At 56.3% G+C, this 17,990-nt stretch overlaps 1 protein-coding gene across 2 annotated transcripts in view; it reads left to right on the top strand.

Annotated features, from left to right (window-relative positions):
* LOC113936058 (c-Maf inducing protein) overlaps positions 1-17,990 on the top strand; it is a 230,248-nt gene that overhangs the window by 194,137 nt on the left and 18,121 nt on the right. For both annotated transcript variants that reach the window (XM_027618942.2, XM_027618941.2), the window contains exons 8-10: positions 2,229-2,332; positions 3,700-3,804; positions 9,801-10,154. In XM_027618942.2, the coding sequence (XP_027474743.1) occupies positions 2,229-2,332; positions 3,700-3,804; positions 9,801-10,154 (563 nt within the window). The remainder of the gene's footprint in view (positions 1-2,228; positions 2,333-3,699; positions 3,805-9,800; positions 10,155-17,990) is intronic.

Below are 17,990 nucleotides of genomic sequence, written 5' to 3'. Positions count from 1 at the left end.
TGTGTGTGGGTGTGTATGTGTGCACACACGTGTGTATCTTCCTTCTGAGCTTGCCCCGTGGCTTCTGCCGCCCGCCTCATGGAAGTGCGTCATCCTGATAGGGAGAATGGAAGCAACGAGGCCCCTCGTTGGCTTAAGGACTATAATTCAGCCTCTTTACTCCAGGTGAAGAAGCACGAAGCAGCTCTAGAAACTTGCTTCTGAGAGCAGGCAGGAGGGTGTGGGAGGGACGTGTTCTCCTCCCAGCTTTCTCGAGGGCCCGCAGAATCAGTTAGAGCTGTGAAGAAAGTCTCCACTGCTTTATCTCAAATGAGGATGCCCATCCAGTTGCTTTTCACGGAATGGGTTCCACTCAGTGGGGGCAGGAAGAGGGCAGACGAGTTTGGAGATGTGACTCTTCCCTCTGATGTCTGGCTGGTCACCCTCCTCACACACCACACCTCACGCCCTTTCTGACTGTTCACAACCCAGGCCACAGGTTTAGAAGTCCATGAATAGAACTGCTGTCCCGGCAGGCCTCACCCCTCCAGGCCCCTACTGTGAACGTGGGAACGGACACAGCTCCTTCCCTGGCTATCATGTCTCCTCTCCTGACAAGCCCCTGCGCCAGCAGCCACCAAGGAGATGTGCCTCTCCACTCAGCTGAACTCTGTCACCTGCCCCGTTGATGTGCTGTGTTGGGGAAGCGAAGAAAACAGAAGTGTCCAGTGATGCCACTCACTGGAGCAGGGAGGAGTCCCTCTGTCCTTGCTCAGTGCCCCTTAGTTAGTCATCAGCTGAAGTGAGTTGCGGGGACTCAGGCTGAGCTGGTGGATGGAGACGTCCTCGCCCCTGGGGGCTGGGGCCTTTCCCTAACATTGAGCAGATTTACCCTCTCCTCCCTCCTGCCTGCGCCCCTTTCACACGGACTCCCAGACACACACCAGCCACTCACTGTCCAGGGCACACACCTCCATTCCCAGGCCCTAAGCCTCACACACACACACACGATATGTCTCTCACACACACCTCCTCCCGCACCCCATGTCTCTCACACACACGTCCTCGCACACCCCAGATCTCTCTCTCTCACACACACACACCCCTCCTCGCACACTCTACATCTCTCACACAGACCCTCCCACACCCCATACCTCTCACACGCTCCCACACCCCACGTCTCTCACACACACCTCCCCCCACACCTCACATCTCTCTCACACACACACACCTCCTCCAACACTCTACATCTCTCACACATAACCTCCCACACCCATACCTCTCACACACACCTCGTCCCACACCCCATGTCTCTCACACATACACACATACCTCCTCCCACACCCGTCTCTCACACACACACTCTCACACCCCACCTGTCTCTCACACACACACACACACACCTCGTCCCCCACCCCACGTCTCTCACACATACACACTCCCACACCATGTCTCTCATACACACACACCTCCTCCAAACCCTATGTCTCTCACACACCCCACATCTCTTACACACACGCCCCTCCCCCCACACTCCATGTCTCTCACACACACACCTCCTCCCACACCCCACATCTCTCACACACACCATCTCCCACACCCCATGTCTCTCATAAAGACACACCTCCTCCCACACCCTACGTCTCTCACACATACTCTCGCACACCCCACATCTCTTACGCACACATACACACCCCTTCTCCCACACTCCATGTCTCTCTCTCTCTCTCTCACACACACCCCACACCCCACATCTCTCACACACAATTACCTGTCCAGCTAGCTTTTTTTCAAGCTTGTCCGTCTGTCTCATCTGCCTTTTTGATTCCATGTGCCATATGAGGGGTAGCTTTTTCTACAACTAAAAGAATGAGGTCCTCAAATGCTCCTTAAGTATTTTCTGGAATCCAGTGGGTGGCTGGGGTCAGCCTAGAGCAGGAGGGAGCCATCTGAGGAGCCCATGGCTGGGAACCAGCTTCACCCTGGGGCCACGTCTGGTTCTTGTACCTCCTTCCTGCCCTCTTGCTCAGGAGAAGAAACAGGGCAGCCATCGAAGGGTGTAAGCAAGAGTGTGATGAGGCCAGGTTCTTGAAGTGAAAAACGTGTGCTTTCTAGAGAGAGGCGTTGGCTGGTGTCTTCCCGTTGCCTTCCACACCAACAGCTATGGGCAGAGCGGGTCCCGTTGCCCCTTCTGGGATCCTGGCCTTCTCTGCAGCCTCTCCCAGCTTCTCCCTCTGCTCTCTCTGCAGGACTTTGGGAAGTGCCCACGACTGAGGCTGTTTACTCAGGAGTACATCCTCGCCTTGAACGAGCTCAACGCGGGGATGGAAGTGGTGAAGAAGTTCATTCAAAGGTGGGTCTCCCAGCTGGACCCCCTCCCACCTTGTCTACCAGCCAACTCTCGTCTCCACCCCAGAACTGCTCATGCCACTGATGCCCAGAGAGAAGCCACTTGTATTCAAAGGCCCCAAGCATCTCGTCTTCTACAGGGGTCACGTGGGTCCTCCCGACCCCATGTGGTCTGAGACGCTTACTAGCTGTATGACATTGAGCCAGTTGCTGTACCTCTCTGGTCCTGTTTACTCCACTGTCCACAGGGGTTGTTGCATAATTAAATAAGGTGATACATGAGGAAGCCGCTAGCACAGTACCTGACACACAGTAGAAACTCAGGAAATGGTACCAGTTCTAAATAATAGGATTGTTTCCATGGGTCCCACACCTTCCACACCTTTGGTTTACGAGTGCTGAGTGCGTCAGGGGATAGTGCCCTGCTGGCCCCAGAGGTTCATCATGGGGAGGACTTGAACAACCACCTCCCAAAGCTGGGCAAGAGGAAACCAGATCTTCTGGTTCTTACTCACTTCTGGTGTTTTGGAGGAGAGGGCTTGCTTTTTCTTTGATTTTAAAATTTTCTTTCTGTGCCTCTGTCTCCTTATCTGGAAAATGAGAACCACAGTACTCGCTTCATCTGGTTAATGTGCAGGTTCAGTGAGCTAATACCCATAAACACTAGGAACTGTGTCAGCACGATGCAGATGTCAGCGATCACTGTCATGACTCTTCTCATTTTTTAAGAAAATCAAAAGAGCCGGTTTTAGCTGGTTTTGAAGCTTATGTGTGTCCTAAGTATACTCACTTAGAACTCACAAAGCATTTCTAAATCCCAAGGAAGTATCCCTCTGCTGGAGCCCTGGTGACTTCAGGGTCCCTTTAAAGTACCCAGTTACGGTTTGTAAAATTTTTTCAGGTTAGGCTTCTCTTATCAGTGGCCACGGTGATTTTCCAGGAGTGTTACAGATATTATTCCCAGGCTCCAGACAGCTCCGGGGTAGCACTATTGGTCCCCATTTTACAGACGAGAAAACTGAGGCACAGCGATGGCCATAATGAGTAACAATAGCTGGCATTCAGGGAGGACTTAGCAAATGTGTCCCGGGCCGTGTGCTGGGCCAGGGTGACCATAATCGTTTTTCTTTCAAGGCAGGCCACTTTTGAGACTGAAATGTGGTATTATGAATTATTATTCCAGAACCCCCAGGCATAAATACGACTATCCTGGGATATCTGACTACCGTATGCTAAGTCTTTCCGTGAATTAGAAAACTGGGTCGTCCTCCTAACCCATTGAGGAGGGCTCCACCCCGCCCCCCACCCGCCTCCCTGCGTGGGCGCCGCTTCTTCAGCGGCCTGCTCACCCTGTGCTCTGCTCTCTTCCAGCATGCACGGCCCCACGGGGCACTGCCCCCACCCCCGGGTCCTGCCCAACCTGGTGGCCGTGTGCCTGGCTGCCATCTACTCCTGCTATGAAGAGTTCATCAACAGGTCAGCCCTGCTGCCCCCAGGAGAGCCCGCTACCGCCTTGGGATGGTGACTGCGAAGGGCCGAGTCACCGGGGAGGGCGGCTTGTACCTTGGCCAAGCCAGGCAGGTGGAGTGGCGTTTGCTGGGACTGCCTCCAGGGTGTTTGCTGAGCCCGTGCAGTCACCCGATTCCCGGCCCCGAACCTAGCGATGTTACTGGAAAAGCAAACACTGTGAATCAACACTAGCAACTGCGAGGCTGTTGTGTTGCCTTGGCTTTAGGAGCAAGTGCTTGATTCTGAAGATTTCTCACCACCTGGTGCGTGTGATACATCGGGGCTTGTGTGAGAGAGAGCATGCGTGCACGCAGGTGCAGGTGTGCGTGGGGGGGTGAGTGTGCGTGTCCGTGCGTGTGCACAAGGGCTAGCAGGAGGTTTTCTCCCTTGTCTTCATCGGCAGAATTTCATTTTGCCCGTGGTGCGCATGGATTCCTTGAGCGCCTGTGCGTGTCAGGCACGGTTTCAGGTGCTACTGGGGGAGATGGCGTACGATACGCAGGATCGAGTCAGATGGGGAAAGGCTGAGAAAACAAGAAACTGGAGCCATATGCTAGTGCGTGGCCAGAAGAGGGCATGGCAGGGCCACTGCCTTGGGTCCTCCAGGGTTTGGGGGCAAGCAGCTTATTAAGGATGTAACCTGAGGAAGCTCGGGGAGGGGACCCAAGAAGGGAGGACAGCCAGTAGGTCTGGTGACCACTGCAGGCACCTGCACATTCCCCACTGGGACCCCCCCCCCCCCCAGGAGCCTGTGTGGAACATGTTTGAGCCATTCCCCTGAGGGATGATGGCACTGGGGTAGGTACTTACCAGCTTCCATTCTTTCCTGACTGAGGTTCACTCCTGGGATGCAGAGTGATGCAGTTGCCACTAGTTTGTGTAGAACTTTATACAGTGACCCCTGGGGTCATTAGAGAGGATGTGATACGCAGGACCAGGTAGCATCTGCTGTAGCTCTCCTGTCCAGTTGTTCTGGTGGTACACTGCACAACTCCCAGGGGACCAAAATGTGTGTAGCTAGAGCTACTGTCCTTAGAGAGAAGGCGGTGGAACATTCTGACACGCAGAAAATCTGCACAAATGAAGCTTCTAAAACAAACACTGTACTTTGAGGTCTTGGGGAAGGGGCCACAAAAGCTCATTAAGGGCATATTTTCTCATGACAGGACTTGAGAAGGGAGGATTACTATTTTTAATATCCGTAGTCCTAGGTCCTGATATTCAACTGGGACCTGTCCATTCTTAAATCATTTCCCTGTTCAGAAGGAGGTAATAGAACCCCTGGGGCCAGAACATGAAGATGTCATGCAGGGCATTTGTAAGTGCTTGTTCTGTGCCCTACAGCATGTTATATTAAAAGCAAAAGAAACAAAAAAAAAAAAAAGAAGCAGCAGCAGGTCAAAGGGTAGCACTTGGCTAGTACAACCATCCCAGCATCCCTGTGGGCAGGGACGGTCACTTGCCCTTGGCCTCCCACACTGTAGCTCCGGAGCCGGTCAGCATGCATTTCTAACTCAGGCCACCCTAGCAAGCAGGGAAGCCATTCGGACTGTCACACATTCTCAGGCTCCCTTTCCTCCCGAGGCCCGTGACTCATCTCGGCCTCCCAGGGCCCGCTTGGTGGATGCCTGGCCTGAGATTGGGAGGGGGCAGGAGCAGGAAACAGCACCTCCCAGAATTTTCCCTCTGTGTCCTCAAAGCCCTGCCCAGGTGCCCTGGAGCAGGTTTTCCTGACTCAGGAGCAGGAAGCAGAAGAACTCTGGAAATCTCTCTGCCAACACCCACCCCAGGAGAAGGGTAGAGGTGGAAAGGACCAGAATTAGGAACTGCGCACACTGTTGCACAGACAGGGGCCTGGGGACGGGAACAACCAGCTTTCATCCTTCTCACCCTCTCAGCCCTCGTCTGATGACAGCTCATTATGTACCAGGTGCCGAGGGCACAAAGGTGAACCGGTTACATGGAGCCCTTGCCCTCCCAGAGCGGACGGTGTAGCAGGAGATGGAGGAGTAGTGAGGGAGCGTGGTCTGTGTCAGGGAGTTTCAACCTTTCCATCACTTGGGAAGGGTTTACAAAATCAGAACATCAGCTAAGCACACATGTACCCTGTGACCCAGCTGCTCTTAGCTTTGGGGACATTCATCAGAAGACACGTACAGGAATATTCTAGCAGCGTTATTTGTAACAGCCCCTAACTAAAATCTGCCTCCACTCCGATGTCCTACGACAGGAGAATTGATGGACAGTTGGGGTCTGTCCACACAAAGGCATGCTATAGAGCAGCAGGAGTGGATGAACGAGAGCGACGAACAATGAATAAATCTCACAAAGGGCAAACTGGGCAAAAGAAGCCAGACCCAAAAGATACATGAAGTGTGATTCTTTTTCCTGGAATTTCAGGAATAGGCAAAAGGAATGTGTGGTCGTGGGGGCCAGAAGGGCGGCCCCCTTTGGGGTGAGTTGTTAGGTGGAAGGGCACGAGAGAAGCCTCTGGGTTCCTAGAAACGTTTCCCATCTTGCTCTAGGTCAGTGGCGCTCAGCTGGGAGCAGTTTGGAGCCCCACGGGTGTGTGGCAATGTCTGGAGACCTTTTGGGTTGCCATAGCCTGGGCGGGAGGGGGGCTGCTGCTGGCGTCCAGCCGGGAGAAGTCGGAAATGCTGCGAAGCATGCTACCGTGTCCGGGCAGCCCCTACAGAGACTGATCTGGCCCCAAGTGTCAGTAGTGCCGAGGTGCAGGAATCCTGATCTGGCGGCTGGGTGTCACACAAGTAAAAGTTCACGAAGCTCGGCGCCTGAGGTTGACGTGCTTCACTGTCCGGGGTGTGCTGGAGTCCTGTTGCATTTGGAAGCGTGTCACTTCCCAATTCCATAGTCCCTGATGGCACCTTGATAGTTTGGGTTCAGTCGTGGTGGGCGTATTCTCACCAAGGACACTGGCAAATGCTGCAGCCGGGGCTCTTTTTTTCTGGCAAGTTCTTGTTGCATCAGCATAACACTGGTTATATCTTAAAGAAAAAAAGGGGTGCCCGGGCCCCATCCACTGTAATTCGGATCTGATTGGGAGGGCCCTGCCTGGCATTGGTTTGTTTTGGTTTTGGTTTGGGTTTTGGCTTTTTTTGCTCTTGTTCTTTTTTCATTTTAAACTTCCCAGGCAAGTCGAGTGTGTGGCCAGAGTTGAGAACTCCTGCTCTGGGGGGAGGTGAGGAAGGGATCCTTCACAGAGGTGATATTTAAGTTGAGAGCTCCTGGCTGTTGGCAAGGCAGGAGGCAGGACAAGGTGATTTAGGCAGAGGAAACAGCACATGCAAAGGCCCAGGGGTGCGGATGGGGTCGGCATTAGTCACCTTTTCCATCTCTGGTCCTTAAACACCTGCTTCAGAATCCCCTGGACATGGCACTTCCCAGGTGGGCCCAGGAATTCGCGTTCTTTGCAGCATCCACAGGCGCTCTGCTCCTCGATAAAGGCCGCTGCAGGGGAGGAAGGAGGGAAACAATGTGAGAGCAGAGTGAGGGGAAGAGAAGCGAAGATGGAGTTGGGGAGGACAGCAGCCCAGCCAGGCCATGGGGGACTAGTACAGCTGAGCAGCTCTAGCTTCCTGTGCTGAGCACATTCCGATTCAGCAGGGCTAGGCCGGGGCCTGAGACTCTGCTTGGCTTCCAGCCTCCCAGGCATGCTGGTGCTGCTGCCTGGGGACCACGCTTTGAGTGGCAGAGCGGGCCCTGTGTTTCAGTTCTGGAGTGTTTATTCTGAGAGCACTGGGGTCACCGATAGGTTTTAAGTAGACTACACTGGGACTTGATGAGCTGTCAGTTTCCAAATTCCCCCCTGGCTTCTGCTACATGGAGGATGGGCTGGAGGAGGGCAAGTGTGACCTTGAGCGGATTGCAACCAGGTGCCCAGGGTGGAGGCCTGGGGAGGGCGAGGCAGGTCCTGCTGCTTCCTGCATAGGCCTGTCCCAGCTCCCAGCTCAGAGCAGCACAGCCCCCTTGGAGCCCAGAGTAGTTTCCTATTAGTTCCTCCTGGAAGTCATCGTAAGGGCTGCAATGCTGGGGGACCTTTGCCAGGCTCAAGTCCATCCCGTAGTGGTGGTCAGTCCCTGGAAGATAAAGCCCCATGTCCTCCGGGCCTGTCCACAGTGCTCTCGGTGGGTACATGATGTACTCACAGAAGAACAGACAACTTGACCCAGGTTAGCATAGCTCGCTGGAAAATCACCCGATCTGAGCCAAACAGCCTTGAAAATCCACTCCTAAATCCCAGCAGAGGCAAACAAGGGGAAATGGAGTGTTGAGTATTTGGGTAGCAAATTAGCTCTGAACCCATGGAGATAGTTACACTGCCCCTCCCCCCCACAACCTCACCCCAGACCACACACATTTTTCCATCAGCCATTGAATTCTCGGACTTTAATTGATGGGTTTTGTTCTTCCCCAGCAAAGTTTAAAGTGTATTTATTAAACATCTTTGGTGGGTTCAGCTGAGGCCTGGCTTGTGGCACGTGGAGAAATTCGGGCCCTCCAGGTGCATTGTACCTGAAATCTGTGCTCAACCCAGTCCTTGTGCACAAGGAATGTGTACATCTCTTTGCAAGCACAGGGCATATGTATGTGGCACATTTAGGGAGGGCCTGGATCAGCAGCTGTTTGTGATCATGCTATCATGCTCGGAGTCCCTTGGAGCAGTGGACTCAACCTTGACCGCACACACAGGGAGCCCGGAAAGTTACTGGTATCTGGACCCCAACCCAGAGATTCTAATCAAATTGGGCTTCAGGATGTTCAGAAGTGCCCACAAGGGGTAGCAGTATCCAGCCAGGGGTGGAAAGCTCTAGTTCAGGGGTAGAAGTGTAAAGGTGGCAAGTGGAAGAAATCAGGGAAGACTTCATGGAGGAGGAGGATCTGCACAGGACCACGGTGGTGGTGAAGAGCCAGGGCTTTATAGTCAGAGACCTGATTTCAAATCCCAGCCACCTCCACTTATAAGCCATGTTATCAAGGGTAGGACATTTGACCTCTGAGAGTGTCTGCTCACTGATAACAGGGTGATGGTGATACTGGCCTTCCCGGGAGGTCTCAGAATATCTGTGAGGTCTGTGATAGCCCTCAGTGCTGTGCCACGCTGGAACACCAACAAAGGAAGCCCATTTCTGGGATTGTCTTCCCTCTAGTGAGCCGCCCACTGAGTGAGGAGGTGCTTTAGCCAGCCTCAAGGCTCTGACAAGTCCTGCGATATAGAGGCCTAATTTCAGTGTGTTTGGCCCAGCATTTCCCACACAGATGTGATGTCAGTGATGCTGTGGAGCCCTTTTCTCAGCAAACCCCTGTTACCAAGCATCGTTCCTCCAGGTGGTTGGAGATGCTGTACCTGGGGGTTCAGCCAAGAGCAGGGGTGGACCGGATGGACCCGCAGACTGCAGGAGGCTAGAATTCTGGGGTTTGGGATCCCTTTGAAGTGGGCTTCCAGGTGGAGAGTGGATGCTGAGCTTTCTCACCTGGCCAGGGATGGGGCAGTAGAGGTGAGGCCTGGCCGCCCCTCCCCCACCAGGGGGGGGAAGGGGCAGCTAGACTCCAGGATGCAACTAGAAGCGAAGGCACTTAGTAGGCCTCATAGATGGCCAGGGAAGGCCTTGTGGTGGAGGTGATGGCCAAGGCCTCGTGGATATTACATAGAGATAAACGTTCACTCCACCAGTCATCGAATGTGTGTCGAATGCCTTCTGTGTGCCGGGACTACAGCCTAAGTTTCAGTGACAGACACTTAGGGGTGGACGCCACCTCCGCCTATCCCTGTCTTGAGACCCAGAGCAAACCACTCTCCCAGCCTGAGCCTCAGTTTCCTCCCTCGTGGGGTGGGATAGGACACCGCTGGCTCCCAGCACCGCCACTGGCTGCAGGGTGTGTGACGGCTCAGGGCCACACGCGGGCGTCCGTGCTCACACACCCCCCCTCCGCTCTCCCGGCAGCCGTGACAACTCCCCCAGCCTGAAGGAGATCCGGAACGGCTGCCAGCAGCCCTGCGACCGGAAGCCCACCTTACCTCTGCGCCTTCTGCACCCCAGCCCGGACCTGGTGTCTCAGGAAGCCACGCTGTCTGAGGCGCGGCTCAAGTCGGTGGTCGTGGCCTCCAGCGAGATCCACGTGGAGGTGGAGCATACCAGCACTGCCAAGCCAGCGCTCACGGCCAGCGCGGGCAACGACAGCGAGCCCAACCTCATCGACTGCCTCATGGTCAGCCCTGCCTGCAGCACCATGAGCATCGAGCTGGGCCCCCAGGCCGACCGCACCCTCGGCTGCTACGTGGAAATCCTCAAGCTGCTGTGAGTGTCCCCTCTGCGGGCCTGTCACCGGTGGGGCAGGAGAGGGGGACTCGGGTGGACATGCTGAGCGTGTGTGCACACATGTGTACGCGTGCACCCTTGAGATGTGTGTAAATGTGACTGGGTGCCCAGGACGCAGATGCAGGGCATGCGGGCACACATTTAGGGTGTGTTTGTGAATGTAAGCTCTGTGCGTGATTGTGTGCGCATATGTGGGGGCGCACACAAGGCTGTGTTCGTGTCTGCTTATCTGGGCACATGCACAGGGTGTGTGCATGAGCCTAATGTATATAGCTGTGTCCATGAGTTTGAGAACGTGTATGTACGTGTCTGCATCCAGAGGCCAGGATGGCCATGAGCCCACGGGCACCCAGGTGTGTCTGTGAGTGTGTGAATGTCTTTATATTTTGCAGGGGGGGCTCATTCTGAGTTTGTGAGTGCATATATGTGTTCAGGCGACTTTGGCTCTGTGCACTTATAACAACATGTGTGTGTTGCCTGAGTGTGTGTGTGTGTGTGTGTGTGTGTGTGTGTGTGTGTGTGTGTCGGCATATAGGAGGTGGATGTGGATTTTTCTGAAGGGGCTTATATGTGTGTTTTGAGTGCCTGTGTGTGTGTGTGCACAAGTGTGAGTGTGTCTGGGTGCTTTGTGCTGCTTTTGTGCATGAGCAGCTATGAGTGCTCATGTGTGGCTATGAGCATTTGTGCACAAAACTTGGAGCGCGTGTATTTCTCTGTGTGTATGTGTGTAGATCTGCGCATGAGCCAGCACGTGACTATGTTTCTGTGTCATGTCATCTGCATGCTGTGTGTATTTCTCTGCATCCCAGTGGGCAGGGACGGAGTGTGGCGTGCAGGCCTGACTGGTGGGAAGAGCTCTGAGGACTCTGGTTGGTGCCTCACCGAGCTCGGTGCTTCAGGCCCATGCCTACCCCTCCCCAAGCCTCGGTTGTGACTCTAGAATAAAAGGATCTTAATATTTGACCCTCATGGGTCTTTCCAGTTCTGCCATTCACACTTGAACCACCCAGACCCATCTCAAACTCACGTGCACCTGGTTTCTGGGGGCCCAGATGAAGGGGCCCCCGTGGTCTGGGGAGCCCAGCGGATGCCTCCCCTCCTCGCCCCCACAAGTTCTGTTCTGCAGACGGAGCTCTGGCCTACTCTCAGGACTGAATCCGGAAGGTGGCACTTACAGGCGCAGTCGGTGGCGTCTGGGGGGCTTTTCAGAGGGATTATGGGCGTGACTGTGTGGTTGCCTCTAACCAGTGCAAGGTGCCTGTCTAATGACTGGGCACCAGGGCCCCTCGATGCAGGGCGATGCCTGGTTCCTGGGGCTGGTCGGTGTTGCCGGGCCTTCTCCGAGTCCCGCTTGTTGCCCGGCTCTGCGGCTTCTGCTCTGCCTCTCTCGTGAACGTGTGGTTGCCCAGAGTGCACTCGTGGGCTGCAAGGTGGAGGCAGGTGCGGCACCAACCAGAGCCGACTGGGGTCTCTTGTTTCCTCAGCCGACACGTGTCGGCTGCCTGGTGAGCGGCTGACCTGGACTTGGGAGGCGCTAGGGGTGTCCCGCATGCTGGAAAACCAAGGCCTGTGGTACATACGTGCACATGTACTTGCGCATACACACACACTCCTCTAGGCACCCACATCATGCAGCGGCTTCTTGTGGCTTGAGAGTTTCTTCCTCTAGCTTTTCTCCACAAACCCCTGGAACTCCCAGGCCTTCTGCTGGCTTGGGCCCTGACTCACATTTCTCACTAAGCACTGACGGTTTGCCTTTCATCATGCAGTTGACACACATTTTTTTTCCTTCTCCATAAACATGCTCACGAATGCGGATTCTGTTCTCTCTGGTCTGCTTCCAGACCTCCTGCCTGCTGCCAGGGCGTTGGCGGGGGGGTCAGGTGCCCAGGCCAGGGCTGGCCACCGGGAGCCAGGAGGCATTCCTGGCCACTGCCCAGAGTAACACCTCACCCCTGCCCGGGTGTTCTCCACAAAGCAGGTTTATACCTCTGGAAGCCTTTTTCATCTTGGGGTGGAGGGAGAGGCTCAGGACATAATTCGGACTTGAGAAATTCTTCCCGAACCCTGCTTCCTGCTTGCGTCGCTGGCCCACCAGAGGCCCTCAGACACGTTGGACCCACAAACCCCAGCAGCTCCAAAGGACGGTACATTGGAAAAAGCAACAGATTCAGAGCCGGACTGCTGGATCCAGGGCCGTGGTTGCCAGGGGTGGCCTGTGGCCTTGGGCGAGTTCGTGGTCCTCTCTGAGCCACAGCTGCGTCCAGGCACGAGCGTGAGATGGACATTCCCTGGGTGCTGGCACGGCATAGACGCCTCGCAAGCGCAGACCTGGGCAAGTGGGAGTTACTACACTTTGTGGTTATAACGGTGTTCCCTCTATTTTAAGATACAGTTGGGAGTGAGATGCATCCTCGATTTAATAGCAGCAGTTTGAGAGGAAAAAAGCCCCAATATGGCATTCAGTGCACACTCACATTGCAAGAAGCGTGTGTTTTCTGGGGATTGAGGATGTGTGGCCGTCTCACTTAGCCTGCTGTGTAACTGGAGGCAGTGCTCTTGGCTCCTGGGCCTCAGCTTTCTTGTCTGTACAATGGGTGTCCTGACGTAGGGCCTTTCCACTGCCGGCCCAGGGCCGGTTCTTGGTGAGAGTGCACCGCTCTTACCACCTGGAGCACTCGCCAGTGAGAGTTATTTGTAAAAGGGAAAGAACAGAGGAATGGGGGGCCTTGTGGGGGCCAAAGGAGCCCCACTTAGAGCAGGCACTGCCACTCCCCGAGAGTGTGGGCAGCCCAGCCCACAGTCCCTGAGTAGTTGCCTTCCCACAGGGAGGCCTGTGCATCCTTGGAATCTGACACCTTTGAAAAGTAACATAAGCCCTGAGAAGTTCCCCAGAGACCCTTAAAAAGGAAAACTCTTCCCATCGCAGGCCAGCATCACCCTGTGAGGCCCAGGCTGGGTGGTACGATGGAAAGAATGTGGACTCGGAAGCAAGACCGAGCAGGTTTGGGTCTCTAGGAGTTTGGAGTCCACCTCTTAGCTTATGAGGCAACTGTGTGCAGCTCACACATTTCTTTAGGAAAAGTGCTTTCCTTTATCAAGCACTTGCCACACACGTGCACTGGGCCCGGCTCTGTGCTAGATGCCGGGGCGGGGGGGGGGGGGGGCGCCGACGGATCTCCTGCTCTCAGTCCCTCTGCATCTGAGCAGCACCAACTACGAAAAGCGGTGACATCGCCTGCTTGGTGGGACGGTGTAAGGGAGGCTGCTGGCCCACGGGAGGCCACCCGCAAGGGGTCAGGCTTCTGTCCAGGAAGAGAAAAGAGCAGCCATCCTGAGGGAGCGATGGGCACATCCACTCTTCTGACCAGCTCAAATCTGGCTACTTGATCTTTTGCAAACACCCGCTTTTTTTTTTAAGAAATTTTTTTTTTAAAGATTTTATTTATCCATTTGACAGAGAGGCAGCACAAGCAGGGGGAGCGGGAGAGGGAGAAGCAGGCTTCCCGCGGAGCAGGGAGCCCGATGCGGGGCTCGATCCCAGGACCTGGGATCATGACCTGAGCCGAAGGCAGACGCTCAACGACTGAGCCACCCAGGCACCCCGCAAACACCCGCTCTTTGAAAGAGGGCTTGTTGGGCTGGAGGTGAGCTGGAAGATGCCTCGTCCCTCAGGGGCCTTCGGGGGAAAATGCAGACAAGACTTGGGGTTGTCCTAAAGACTGGGCAGCATGACTAGAATGTAGGAGGCAAGCGTCTACATCACCCAGGACAGTGCTGCTCAGTAAAGAACTGTCCCGGCCAGATGCCGCAGCTCCACTGCGAGCACCAGAGGCTTGGTGCCGGGAGCAGGGGATTGTTTGGAGGCTTGGAAACCCTGTCCAACAAGGAATGGCTGAAACAGCTCCCAACAGCCTGAGAGCTAGAGAGGGAGGGTGGCTGGGTGGGAGGGACCAGGACCAAGTCCCAGAGCATTGCTGGAGTCTGACACCCCCGCGCCGGGGGGCCACTGCCTTGTGCTCTCCGGCTTGTGGCCTGGGAGGGCTGGGGTTTGGGGTGGGTGCTGTTGTGCGTGCAGCTATCAGGGCCAGGCCTGCCTGACCCCGGCCAGTGTGCTGGGGACTTCGGGCTTCTCAAGGCTCGCACGGCGCACCTGCCCCCTGGCTCAGTGTCAGCGGCTGTTCTGTGGGTAGGGCAGCCTTCTCCCCACATTGTGCAGAAGTTCTGGGAATCAGGAGGAAACCGTGTGCTGGAAGGAAGCATCTTGTCCCCGGGACAGCTTCAAGCTCGGGCTCAGGCCTCAGCTGTCAGGTTGGCTTACGGTTCCGCCAAGCATACGCCATATGTCTGCCAGGCCAAAGCTGCTGCCCCAAACCCTGGGAACCACCCTGTCCCCATTTCCTCACCTGCCCAGCTTGTCCCTGGTGTTACCCATGCCCAACACAGCAGGAGAAAGGTGATTCTCAGCCATCTGGCTTCTAAACCACCCGTGGAATGCAGAATGAGGCTGAAGACCTGGGCCTTGTGCTCACTGAGTCCAGCTTCCCCCCTTATTAGCTCTGTGACCTTTGGCGGCCACCCTGAGCTCGTTGGGAAGTCTGGGGAGTCCTAGAGCCAGCCTGGCCCCATTAATGTGAGGACTCAATGTTGAGGTGATTGACACCTACAGCTCATCAGAGGCCTTTGGGATGCTCAAGGTGCCTTATCTCCCTTTCCTCCATGAACGCAGGGCAGGCCTGGCTGTCTTCTTCCCCGGGGGTGGGTGGGCAGGCCTCTCCCAGCCTAGCTGCCGTTCTTCCTTCCATCCCAGGTCAGTCTGGCCGACCAGCCCTGAGGCTGGCACTGCTCTCTGGAAGCTCATGGCCGATGCCCTGCTGGCCATGGGCAGCCCACACCCCACCCCTTGGGCTTGGCTAGCCCCTGGCACCCAGCCTCTGCCCAGCACACCTACTTTGCACCCCCAGACTGGTCAGCCCGGGCATTTGGAGCAGGGCCAGGAGCTAACTGCAGACTCAGAACTGGGCCTGGCTGAGGCAGGAAGGATGTCCAGTGCCCTCTTTCTCTTCATGCCCGTGTCCCCCACTCGCAGTCCTGTGTGAACTGCCAGGATGGAGCCTGCAGGAGGCCTAGCTCGAGGCAGGGGAGCCTGAGTTTAGGGCCCGGGGAGTGCAGGCAACACGCACCATTGTGCGGAATGGGCTCGTTGAAGTCCCCTTCTGCTCAGGAGTGAACCCAGGCCAGGCTGTGTTGCTGCCCTGAAGGCCCCGGCTCCGTGGCCTCTGATACCCACTGATAAGGAGCGATTTAAAGTCTCCTCAGGGTTTTCTGTATTTAGTGGCATTTCTACATAGGACATGTTTTATTTTTTTTTAAGCCAAAGAAAAACTAGTAAGTGCCTTTTTCGATAGAGGGAAGTGGCCTTCTGTGTAGGTGGGGGCAGGAGACGTGACGTCGTGCCGCCCAGTGAACAGGCCTGCGGACGTGGGGGCCAGGCTCCTGGGGTCGGGCTCCTGGGGGTGGTGCGACCCTGGGCCTGCAGACGTGGGGGCCAGGCTCCTGGGGTCAGGCTCCTGGGGTCAGGCTCCTGGGGGCGGTGCGACCCTGGGCCTGCGGACGTGGGGGGGCAGGCTCCTGGGGCCAGGCTCCTGGGGTCAGGCTCCTGGGGGCGGTGCGACCCTGGGCCTGCGGACGTGGGGGGGCAGGCTCCTGGGGCCAGGCTCCTGGGGTCAGGCTCCTGGGGGCGGTGCGACCCTGGGCCTGCGGACGTGGGGGCCAGGCTCCTGGGGCCAGGCTCCTGGGGTCAGGCTCCTGGGGTCAGGCTCCTGGGGGCGGTGCAACCCTGGGCCAGCGCTTACCCCGAGGGTTCTCACGTCTGTAGGATGGGGGTGGCAAGTGCATCCAGCTCAGCAGGTTTCTCGGAGGGACGCAGGGGCTGATCCATGTGTGCATTTGGAAGAGCCTCTGCTCCCAACAAGCTCTGTCTATAGTGTTTGCTCCTGTTACTTCTAGATTTTTCTGGAAACCATGAATCAGGGTGAGGGGGCTTATGGGGAGGGGTTTAGAGGGAAGACAGGCTTGCCACAAAAATCAATGACTCCCCCCCCAAAAAAGAAGCACATAGGTTTGGGGTCAAAAGGGGTCTCCACATCCTGCCGTGAGGCCAGTGGGCCTGTGGGCTCGCTGGGCCCGGCCACCTGGCACACAGAGCTCATGCCCAGCCTCGGGCACTGGGGTCCAAGGACCCGGCTGTGGATCCCATCTCCCCACTTCCCAGCTGTCTGGACTCAGGTGGGGCCTCACTCTCACCGTAAGGCAGGTAACTCGAGTGCCAATTCTGAGGAGTCCATGAGCAAGTTTTGGCCCAGTGCACGGCCTCACGAGTGCTCCGCAAACCTCCACAAGTGGCACTGTTAGGACTTAGCTCAGGCCACCAGACGCTTCTGGGAATTCTTTTCCAGGGTGGGAGCTGGATTCTGAAGGCTGCCACTTTCTCACTGGAGTATCTGCAAGAAGGGAGGGCAGGAAAGGGCTGTCACCCGGGGGTTATGTAAACAGTGCCTTGGTGGTGGGGGCGCATACTAGTTCCTGGGGATGAGAGGATCTCAACTGTCTTTTGGTGTAAAGTACAGACGTACGGCACGGAAACAGATACGTGCATATTGGGACAACAGGGACAAATGTCGAGAGAGCTCCTCAGGGCAGGGGTGGGGGCGTGCCACAGGAGCACCAGCAGATGGTGGTAAGAAGCTTGAGAAACACCAGAGTCTCAATGGAAGGGAGCCCCAGTGCCACAGGCCCACGATTCAGGGTCCTTTCCTCTGCCCAGGCCATCCAGGCACTGTCAGGGCCCCTCCTGTGGGCAGTGCCAGATGTCAGTAGGGGTCCGACTGTAGCACCACCCACCCCAACACAGGCCATTGGATGAAGGGTTCAGATACCCGCGCCTGCCAGAATCCAGCTTCCTGCCCCAACCAAGACAGGATCCAGGTCAGACCGCGCCCAAGTGCGCAGCTGAGGATGCACGCTGTTCCACTTGTCAACATCCCCTTCGACTTGGGAGTGAACCCCGGACCCCCGCTGCCTCTCCCTAGCGTGTGCTGGGTCCGCAGCTCAACAGGCCTCTCTCGGGCACCAGCCATCTGCCTGGCCTGGTGCCCAGCCCGACAGGTGCAGAGATAAGAGGCGGCCCCTCCCAGGGCGGCTGTGAGCAAGGTGTGCGTGCACCTGGGCACCCGGAAGTCTTCCGCATGGGCGGGGCTGCTCCAGGGGCGCCACCGCTGTGTGTGAGGCTGCAGAGGTGCCTGGCTGGCTTAGGATGGTCGGTGAGAACTAGCTACCTCTGGGTTCGCTTTCCAGCACAGTCCCCAAAACCAGAGTAATAGGAGAACCCAGGTCAGGGGCCGTACCAGGTATAGCCTCTGGGTGGGGCAAGAAGAAGTCACAGCCCCAGAAGCACCTGAGGTCAAATCCAAAGTACTAGCTGATGATTTGTACAAATATGAAACATCTGTGGGCCTTGTTGTCCTGCAAAATGGGGTGTCGGAATTCAGGGCCTCGGGGGGCATCTATGAGTGTTAAGCGGGGCACATGTGAACACTCTAGGGCCTGGTAAAGGCCCGTCCATCCTCAGACTGAGGTGCTGCCATGCCCCACGTGTTCCTTCCCCTGCTCCTGACCCTCCTGGCTCCTCCTCGGGGGCAAGAAGCTGGGATGGGGGGGAGCCCTGCTGACTCCGCAGCGGCCTCCAGGAGCTGTTGCTTCCCTTCCTGGGACCTCCCTCTGCGGCGCAACTCTGCGGTCACCTCGCCAGTAACT

This window comes from Zalophus californianus, chromosome 17 (genome assembly GCF_009762305.2).
Source record: "Zalophus californianus isolate mZalCal1 chromosome 17, mZalCal1.pri.v2, whole genome shotgun sequence".
In the NCBI taxonomy this organism is placed as follows: domain Eukaryota; kingdom Metazoa; phylum Chordata; class Mammalia; order Carnivora; family Otariidae; genus Zalophus; species Zalophus californianus.
The sequence above is the reverse complement of the archived record's forward strand: the minus strand, read 5'-3'. Positions and strand labels throughout refer to the sequence as shown.